At 38.7% G+C, this 10,711-nt stretch overlaps 1 protein-coding gene across 1 annotated transcript; it reads right to left on the reverse strand.

The window, feature by feature from the left end:
* Nucleotides 1–6,546: 6,546 nt before the first annotated feature.
* Nucleotides 6,547–9,391, reverse strand: LOC149611321 (uncharacterized). Its single transcript, XM_089858473.1, has 4 exons — nucleotides 9,300–9,391; nucleotides 8,611–9,212; nucleotides 8,412–8,496; nucleotides 6,547–7,066 (listed from the first exon to the last, which is right to left on the reverse strand). The coding sequence occupies exons 1-4, from the start codon at nucleotides 9,389–9,391 to the stop codon at nucleotides 6,754–6,756; spliced, it is 1,092 nt and encodes a 363-aa protein (XP_089714599.1). The 3' UTR covers nucleotides 6,547–6,753.
* Nucleotides 9,392–10,711: the final 1,320 nt, after the last annotated feature.

Here is a 10,711-nt window from a genome sequence, read left to right on the forward strand (position 1 = left end):
TATTAACCCCTTAAAATATACTTCCACTAAAGCATAGTCATTTTTATTTCCGAATAAATATTTTGTAAAAAAATGGGTACTAACAGCTTCGGGTGGGGGGGGGAGTATGAAACTGGCCATAGCAGGGCTCCCACTGAAATTTCTTAAAATAATAGTGAAAAAAGAGACCTTTCACGGTAAAAATAGGGTAAAAGAAGGACCAAATTCTTGGAAATAGGAACCAAATAGAGACCAATTCAAAATCAAAATTAGATCTTTATTCGTACGGAAGTATCACAAAAAAAGTTGGGAAACCAAAATAAACCTCTCCGAGCCAAGACGAATTTGCTTTCTAAACACAGTTCCACCAGCCAATGAGAAAAACCGGAAACACATAGTTCAAATAGGCAAGATATTGCCAAGGTCATTTGTAAAGGTTAAAGCGTTTAATAATTCCCTGTGGATCGGAGTGAGAATAGTTTTAGTGTTGCAAAAAATTTTAGATGGAATATTACAAACGGGAATTTTTGAAAATAGGGTGGTTTAGAGACCAAATAGCGATTTTAGGGTGGTTTAGAGACCTACCCAAAAAGTAGAGACTTTTAGGTATTTTAGAGACCAGATGGGAGCCCTGCCATAGAGCTAATGGTAAAAATCGCGAAAAAAAGATTCTGTCGTTGCGCATAGAAAGCATTAGCCTGTTCATGGACATACAACTTTATCGTAGTGGTATATATGCTCCTTGGTTTTCCTTTCAAAACTTCCGTTGGCTGGGACAAAGAAAATATTCGCGAATAGTAGGCTTAATATTCGCGAATAGTAGTTTTTGTTGGAGAAATCGACTCTTATCTACTCGGATTATATTAACTCTGTAACTTAAGAAATGCGATGTTAGTTTTTAACCGGTCAATAAGGTGTCCCCCCATATCACCCAATCTCATTTGTCCCAATCAGAAGAATTTAACCCAAATCATATATTCCTGATTCACCAAAATGTATTTCTCCCAATTCCCGTTTGCCACAAAAGGCGATAACACAGGAATTTGGCAAGAATAACATACCCGTTTTATTAATTCGTATTTTCCATTAAAAAATCAATATTTTAAAATTATTATATAAGAGACTGTTGATCAGTGTAACTTATTAAATATGGAAGTCGAATGGCTGAAAACTTCGAAAGGAAAATATGCCCCCGTAATTCTGAATTAGGGTTAGATAGGTTAGGTTTGGTTAAGTTAGGTTAGTAATATTTTATAAATCATTTAACTATGGTACGCCTTTTCCAAAATATCGATGTTTAGGTTCATTGACTTCCCAAATAATATGCCTTTTCCAAAACATTACTGTTATGTTAGGTTAGGTTGGGTTAGGTTAGGTTAGGTTAGGTTAGGTTAGGTTAGTAATATTTTATAAATCATTTAACTATGGTACGCCTTTTCCAAAATATTGATGTTTAGCTTCATTTACCTCTCAAATAATATGCCTTTTCCAAAACATTACTGTTATGTTAGGTTAGGTTTGGTTTGGTTTGGTTAGGTTAGGTTAGGTTAGGTTAGTAATATTTTATAAATCATTTAACTATGGTACGCCTTTTCCAAAATATTGATGTTTAGCTTCATTTACTTCTCAAATAATATGCCTTTTCCAAAACATTACTGTTAAATTAGGTTAGGTTTGGTTTGGTTTGGTTTGGTTAGGTTACGTTAGGTTAGGTTAGGTTAGGTTAGTAATATTTTAAAAATCATTTAACTATGGTACGCCTTTTCCAAAATATTGATGTTTAGCTTCATTTACTTCTCAAATAATATGCCTTTTCCAAAACATTACTGTTATGTTCGGTTAGGTAAGGTTTGGTTTGGTTAGGTGGACGTCTCTTCCTCTTTGGAGCGGTTATACACTTCAAGTAAGTGTATCCCTTATGTTATGAAAAAATAAATAAATAAAACCATCAAATTCTACTCTATTTGAGTCTTTTTGGGTATGCAATATTGGGTTAATTGGGATAGGCGAACTGGGAATTGGGTTGAATGGGATTTGGGTAAATGGGAATTGGGTGTTTTAAATTGGGTGAAATGGGGGGTAACCGTTAATAATATCTTAATACTGTTTTTTAGTAACTGCTATAAATAGCAATGTAATGTTATCATTTGATCAGTCTCACTCTCTCACTTGTTTAATAAACAGTTCGTTATTTTAATTTGGTCTCTCTCTTCCTTATGGATTATCTCTTTAATATAAGTTAGGTATAAGGCTATGAAAATCTATCAGGTTATGGGCTCAGCCACGCGTAAATACTTATATTAAGGAAAGTCGGGTACCAGTTAGTATAGTAGTGTTATAGTATAAGACTTAGTCTTCGGTCAACACGTATACAAGATGGCTTCAAGCGACTTGAAATCTCTCGTCACGAAGTTGAACAATACTAACAATCAGCTATGGAAATTCAAAATGAAGATGGTACTGACCAGAGACAATCTATGGGAAGTCGTCGAGAAAGCAAAACCTACGTCGGAACCTCCTGCTGACTGGGATAAGAGAGACAAGCAAGCCCAAGCTGCTATAGCACTGTCTGTAGAAAACGATCAATTAATTCATATCGTTCACGAGAAGACTGCCCATTCCATGTGGGAGACACTCCAGAAGCTACATGAGCAAGCAAACATCACAAGCAAATTATTCCTGCTACGGAAGATGCATCAAATGGGCTTCAAGGACGATGACCAAAGTATGCAAGACCACATAGAGTCCATGTTGGGGATCGTCGAGAAATTACGAGGAATCGGAGAAAAGTTGCCTGATACACACGTCGAGGCCATGTTACTCTGCAGTCTACCGGAATCTTTCAATGTCTTGGTCACAGCCCTCGAAGTGAGACCGGAAGCAGATCTGACACTAGACTTAGTCAAAGCGAAATTACTGGACGAATTCAATCGACGTCAAGAGACTAGAGCAGCTTCCTCTAGGAATGACACAGCGTTGCAGACTTCAAGTCAAAGCAAAGGTCGAAGATTCAATAATCAACGACGTCGTCCAAGCAGAGGAGTGTGTTATCATTGTAACAAGCCAGGGTACTATATGAAGGACTGCCGAAGCTACAAAGATAAGCTGGATCGAGAACATGCTGCATCCCGAAGTGAGCGAAGTAAAGCAGCGGTAGAAAAGAGAACGAGCGGGGAGTATACAGCCTTCAAGGCTTCGAATAGTTCACAAGCGAACTCATGGTATGTGGATTCAGGGGCCACCAGTCACATGTCCAGCGATCGGAAGAATTTCAAATTCATAACGCCGAAATCAGAGAAGATTCATCTCGCCGACGACTCAATCATAATGGCGGAAGGGATTGGCGATGGCATGATTGACAGCCTCGCTCCAAACGGAGAAGTACATAGCATAGCTCTGAAGAACATCCTTTATGTTCCAAAACTAGGAGGCAGCTTACTTTCTGTACACCGTTTGACGCAGACAGGACACACTGTCATCTTTGAAGGCGACGAATGCAGAATCATGGAAGGTCAAAACGTTGCAGCTTTCGCCAAGATGGATGGATTCCTTTATCGACTTCAAACCAAGCAAATAGCAAAAGTTTCCAGCAACTCGCATACAGCCGATTGCATTCACCTCTGGCATAGACGGCTAGGGCATCGGGACATAGATGCCGTGAAGTCTCTTTCATCGAAGAATCTTGCCGATGGTATCAAGATATCCGAATGTCAGCGGAAGCTTATTTGCGAATGTTGTCTAAAAGGAAAGATGACAGCTAAACCATTCTTAACATCTATATCGAAGACCAAGGAGCCTATGGAACTAATCCATACGGACAGTGACACCTGGCGGTAATCGATACATACTAACATTCATCGATGACTACTCAAGATTTACACAGCTCTATCTGATGAAGACCAAGAACTCCGTTCTAACTGCAGTCAAGGATTTCATTGCATCCGTAAGGACCAAATTCGGAAGATACCCGAAAGCTCTTCGATCAGACAATGGTGGAGAATATATCAGCCATGAAATTGAAGATTATCTCAGGGATCTTGGCATCGAACACCAGTTGACCGTACCGTATAATCCACAACAGAACGGAGTTGCGCAACGCAAGAATCGATCCTTGACGGAAATGGCCAAATGCATGCTGTTAGACGCACAACTCGAGAACCGTTACTGGGGTGAAGCTGTCACGACCGCCGCCTATCTTCAAAATCGTCTGCCAACAAGAGCCATTGACGTAACACCTTATGAGCTTTGGAGTGGTTCAAAGCCACGTATTGGACACATCCGTGTATTCGGAAGTAAAGCCTATTCGTACATTCCCAAGGAGAAACGAGTAAAATTCGGAGACAAAGCTTTTAAAGGAGTCCTGGTCGGATATGGCTTAGCAACGAAAGGCTATCGTATTCTCAATCCTGAGACTGCCAAAGTTCACTTCAGCCGTTCTGTCACTTTCGACGAAGGAACAGGAGACAACACCTTTGAAGAGAGCATCATATCAGAGCCAGAAGGGGAAAAGGAGACTAATTCAGCTGACTCCTTGATCACGTCACATCCGAAAAAGGAACAATCAGAATCATCATCATCTGATGGAGAACAAGAATCTGAAGAAATACCATCAGTTCCTATTCTTCCAAGACGATCGGAAAGGGATAATAAGGGCATTCCACCAAAGAGATTGACGTACAAGGCAACGGTTCAATATCCTCGCGAACCAAGCTCATGGGAGGAACTCGCCGACTTAAATCCGAGAGAAAGGAAGAACTGGACAGATGCTGCTAAAGAAGAAATATCATCTTTACATGAAAGAGGAACCTGGGAGTTAACAGACCTACCACCAAATCGGAAGGCCATTGGTTGTCGTTGGGTTTTCAAAGCCAAACATGATCAAAATGGATCACTCAGCAAATATAAAGCCCGATTAGTCGCCAAAGGCTATTCTCGGAAGTTTGGCGAAGATTTTGACGAGACGTTTGCACCTGTCGTGAAGTACGAGACTGTACGACTTCTACTCAGTATCGCCGCAGCCAAGAACTTACCGGTCAAACACTATGACGTCCAAACCGCATTCCTGCATGGAGACATAGTCCAGGACCTGTATATGGAACAGCCTCCGGGTTTCATCCAACCTGGAAATGAAGAGAAGGTGTGCAGACTCAAGCGCAGCTTATACGGATTGAAGCAATCTGCAAGGGCCTGGAACGTAAGCCAATCAAATTCTACTTGATGAAGGATTCAATCGTAGCAACGCCGATCCAGGACTTTACTCGAAATTGGAACAAGACGGTACCTGGACGTATATCCTACTATACGTAGATGATCTGTTGGTGTTGAACAAGAATGAAGCCACCATCAACAATCTGTACGAGAAACTAAATAAGCACTTCGAGCTAAAGGACCTAGGAAACGCCTCGTATTACCTCGGTATCCAGATTGAGCGAGGAATTGACGGAAGCTTTACAATCCATCAAGGAACTAAAATAGCGTTCATGCTCGAAGACTTCGGCATGCAAGATGCGAAGATATCCAAAACTCCTATGGATCCCTCATATCCAAAATTGTCTGGAGACGAAGATATCCTACCTAACAACAACCGGTATCGAGAAGCAATTGGAATACTTCTACACATCGCTACCGTTTCACGACCAGACATTGCAGTTAGCATCAGCTACCTATGCCGAAGAGTCTCAAAGCCGAGAGAAAGAGATTGGACGGCCGTCAGACGAGTAATGCGTTATCTCAAGAGAACAAAAGATGTCCGACTTCATTTCCCAGCTTTGAAGAAAACACCAGAACTTGTCGGCTACGTCGATGCAGATTGGGCCGGTGATCATCAAGACCGGAAATCAACGAGCGGATACCTATTCCAATTCGGACAGGGAACGATCGCATGGTCAAGTCGGAAACAGTCAACTGTCGCGCTCTCATCGACAGAAGCCGAATACGTCGCAGCAGCTCATGCCGCCCAAGAAGTCATTTGGCTACGACAGCTTCTCGAAGATGTTGTATTCCCGGCTACCACGCCAACCTACTTATTTGAGGACAATCAAGGATGCATCAAGATGAGTCTTTCCGAACGGATCAGCGCTAGGAGGAAACACATTGACGAACGATACCACTTCCTCAAGGATATGAGAGAAAACAACATCATCGATATCAACTATTGCCCAACCGAGGAAATGACCGCCGACATGTTAACCAAGCCTTTAACAAAAGAAAAACTTGTACTTGATGTCCAAAGCCGGATTATCCGATAATCGTCGAGAAGGGGTGTTGGAGAAATCGACTCTTATCTACTCGGATTATATTAACTCTGTAACTTAAGAAATGCGATGTTAGTTTTTAACCGGTTAATAATATCTTAACACAGTTTTTTAGTAACTGCTATAAATAGCAATGTAATGTTAGCATTTGATCAGTCTCACTCTCTCACTTGTTTAATAAACAGTTCGTTATTTTAACTTGGTCTCTCTCTTCCTTATGGATTATCTCTTTAATATAAGTTAGGTATAAGGCTATGAAAATCTATCAGTTTTAATATTCGCGAATAGTAGGCTTAAGTCGAGTGAGGTCAGAAGGAAGAAGAAGTATATCGTTATAAGAGGTTATCTGTCGGAAAATCTTTAAATCATCCGCGAATAGACATAATTGGGAAACAAGTTTATCAGGCAGGTCGTTAATAAAGATTAAAAACAAAAGTGGTCCAAGCACGCTCCCTTGTGGGACTCCACTAGTAACTGGGAGGGGGTACTGAGACTGGCTCGATATTCGATTAAAAAATCATTATTCGTCTCGGTATTCGATAAGAAAATTTTTGGGTATTCGATATTCGTCTCGATAGTAAAAAAGTGGTATTCGCCCATGCTTACAATATAGGTTCCTAACATTTCCAGGCTTGTATGAACCCTGCTTAATTCCTTTAATAATTAAATTAAAAACCTTAATTACCCTTGAACTAGATGGTGATTTTGTTTTAGGAACTGCTGCTCTTGGGATTTTACTCTTTCTCCTATGCCCGAAATCTTTTTGATGAGGTTTACGTCCTTTGGCAGGACTGTTTTTCTGAAGTTGCTCTTTTAACTCCGTTTGTAACCATCTTAACTCAAAAATCAAATTAAATTTTCGATAAATCTTTAAATTAATAACAAAATACCTTAAATTAACACTATAAAGATAATACAAGCCCTTTAAACTTAAAAGTATCCCTTTAAAATAAACTGAAAAGAAATTCTTTCGTACAATAGAAAAGGAACTAGCCCATCAATGTTGACACAGAACTTTCTAGAACTATCCTACACCCCTATATCCCCAGTGCAAAATGAAACACCTAGCAACTAAAATACTTTCCAAGAACCCAGAGAAATGTCACGCTGATTTAGACCCCAAGCAACAAGACCTTGAGTCACTATCCTGGTACCTGGCCGGAGAAACTTCTAGAACATTATTTTTTTAACCCTTAAACTGACCAATCCCAATTTGGTCCCAGATTTAAAAGTTTTGCCTATTCGTTGATAACATGAATACACCCGGCTACGTCATAAATATGGTCCACTATTCGCCAAACCAAAGTCAATCAACAAACGTTATTGTCCCACAAATCCTTGCGAGAAACTAGAAGTTAGAAAAGAAACTCGGAGACATTTTTTTTAACCCCCTAAGAAGAAGAGAAGGAGCGCGAGTGCGCGAAATATTAAAAGAAAAAGAAAATGATTAACCCTTAAATCGCGGAAAAAGAAAAAAAAAAGAAAAATTAACCCTTAAATCGAGAAGAAGAAAGAAACCTGAACCCTTAAGAAGAATAAGAAAGAGGAGCAACTTGTAAGAAATTGAAAACTTGAAACTATTTTCATAAACCGACTTGAAACTATGGTTAAAGAACTTACATTATGGTTGACCGATTGATTAAATTTTAAAAAATCTTAACTTTCTATTTTTGAACATTATTGTTTTTAGTGCATAACTGCACGATTTTAACCTTAACACCCCTAAAATTTAACTTAAAAACCTTACATAGAGGTTATATATTGCAAACCTCCCTTAGATATAACTTTTGATATTTTGCTTAAATTCTTATTTTGACCCTTAAAAAGTTTGTGAAAATTTATGAACAAGATTGAATATTATGTTGAATATTAAAAATTTGGATTAGAATCTATTTTGACTCTCAATTGACACATACCATCAAACGCGGTCACTTTTGCTTCAGAAATTTTATGAGCCCCTCGTTCCCGTTAAAAGGCCTTAACTCTCCACAACTGACTGCATTCTAACATCTTGTCTAGCGTTAGCGAGGTTGAATCATAAGTGAAAAGAGGTACGTGTTTGTCTTGCATCTTCCTTACCCCTCTAGTAAGACGTCGAACACTCCACCCCACCCCCATAAACAACAACTGAAGAAGGCAGGTAAAGGCTTATACGTTCTAAGATGACTAAGTTCTAACCTAATTCTTTTATATTGTTCCGATAGATCTTCGTCACTAGCATTCTTATCTACACTTTCAATAGAAACACGTGGTTGCTCTTTAGCTAATAATAATTAGTGTTAAAGACAATTAAATCCCTTAAATATTGTCTCAATAATTAAACAAACACGTTCATTGGCTTCAGATTGTTTTAATTTTTTTTAAAAAAAAAGGATACGTAGAGGTTTTCTCTTTGCTGTACCTTCCCTATAAACTACAGGTGGTTTATGACCACTCATTCGTCTAGGATAACGTGAATTAGTACTGCGAAATGGTGTAAATGAAAAAGACCGTCCTTTAGATGCAGGAGAGTTACTATTAAACACGGGTGCTGGTTTAGGCAATTTGGCAGGATTTTTGATACGCAAAGAAGTAATTTTGTTCTTCCTATCTAGTAATTGATTATGAAGTAACGACTGAACGTTTTCAAATCGTAAATCCACATCATTCATTGATGTTTCAACATTTGGTGGCATTACCGTCACCGGAGAAAGTGCCACCAAATTATGGGTGTTACCTGTCCCCATTAATGGTGCTCTAACTAACAGTGGCATGCGCAATGGTAAAACGTTACGAATTACGGTAACATTATCACTGGGGGCGTTGTTGTTTACTGTCAAATCTGGCCTAAAAATAGGACCAAGTAATTGGTGTAATCCAACAAAATTTTGGGAACCTTCGTCTCTGTCCATAAATGGGACGAGTATGGGTATTAAACCAAAGTTTTTTTGCGGTACAAACAGACTGGCCAAATTTTCATCGTGACTGTGATTGCTATTGCTAAAATTTACACCCAAATTACCCCGGAATACAATAAATTAGTTCCAGTTCCAGTTCCAATTTGTGAAAGTTGTGCAACACCATCACAAAACATCTGCCTGGCCAAGGCTTAATATTTCGGTTGGGCATTCCGAAGAATCTTCGTTAATTTCATCTTCTTCTAACTCTTGGGAACTCATTATTATAAATCCTACAAACAGTTCTAGTTTCAGTTAGAGTTAAAAAAATGCGTGAGGAAATTTGTTTTTATGCTGTAGGATTATACTCTGTTTCAGCTTTGGTTGTCAGCCAGCGCAAAGGCAGGCCTCTATAAACGCAGCTTTGTACGTGCTGACAATAGACAAAAGAAATCTCAATGTCCACGATCTAAAATCCCGAGATTTAAACCTAGGCTTAGCTTTACGCGTGGTGACAACCGAAGCTGAAACCGAGTAACACTTAATTCTGACAATAGACCACGTGGAGCTAAGTCCTAAACCTAACTAGCTTCACTATTCGTTGTCAGAAATTTTATATAACTAAATAATTAAACATTAATTACATACCTTCAATCTTGTTATTTCTTCTCTAAGAAATAGTAGCCGAAAACATTGGACACGACTTAACGCGTTCGGTCCAGTCATAGCCCACTCGATCACGCGCGTCACGACGCAAGCTGCTCGCGCTATAGAAGCCCGTTCAAAGAATTCAGTTTACATGTATAAGCGCGACTTTTGAAAAAAAATCGAACTCGCCGAAAAATTAACATTAAGTTCTACGGGAGGAGGTCAGTTTTTTGGCCATATCCTCTCTTCTATTGGTCGAAATGACCTGAACTTTTTATGAGACGTGTGGTTCAACGAGTTTTATTATTCTAAAAAAGATTCAAGCTTCTAGAGTGGATAGTTTTTTTATAAAAAATTATTTTCAAAATCAAAATGATGGGTTCAGTGCTAAGACTGAATTGATCTTCGGATCTACTGGTCCAAATGTCCTGAAAGTTTAACGAGAGGTGTGTTACAATGTATTCTAATATATTAAAAAGGATTGAAGCTTTTAGAGTGGATAATTATTTTAATAAAATTTAATTTACAATGTCATAGTTGTAAATTAAGTACTTAATACACAATATCTTTGGATCTAATGGCCCAAGTGTCCTGAAACTTTTATTAACTTGCCTTTTAGGGAGTAATAGGTTATAAATCCTAGACGTCTTGAACCAATTTTCTAAGCTTTGTAAACGTGCAGAGGGGCAGATGTCACGAAAACCCTTGGAGTGATGCCCAGCTGACAATATCATTTTCGAGCCTTTGGCCATTTTTAAATGTTATCCTTACTTGTTGGGTGAGGCATTTAAAAGATTAATCGATAAAAATATGGAGTCTATCCTCAAAATAAGAAATGATATGATATTCAAGAAAAGTTGAGAAATGTTAAAACATAGCTTCAAAACTAAGAAGCTACAGTACAGAATGTCATTGAACAAGAAGTGGATCGCTGTGAGGAAGTTTTTTCTTCTA

The sequence above is a fragment of the Phalangium opilio genome, unplaced genomic scaffold (assembly GCF_054372755.1).
Source record: "Phalangium opilio isolate 3A_F unplaced genomic scaffold, DU_Popi_V2 ptg000246l_1, whole genome shotgun sequence".
NCBI lineage: Eukaryota > Metazoa > Arthropoda > Arachnida > Opiliones > Phalangiidae > Phalangium > Phalangium opilio.

Excerpts from the sequence above, each read along its gene's own strand:
- LOC149611321 (XM_089858473.1), bottom strand. The coding sequence starts at position 9,391 with ATGAGTTCCCAAGAGTTAGAAGAAGATGAAATTAACGAAGATTCTTCG. Across the intron at positions 9,213-9,299 it reads CTTGGCCAGGCAGATGTTTT|CAATAGCAATCACAGTCACG; the intron begins GTGATGGTGTTG and ends TGTAAATTTTAG. Across the intron at positions 7,067-8,411 it reads GAACAATATAAAAGAATTAG|ATGGTTACAAACGGAGTTAA; the intron begins GTTAGAACTTAG and ends TTTTGAGTTAAG.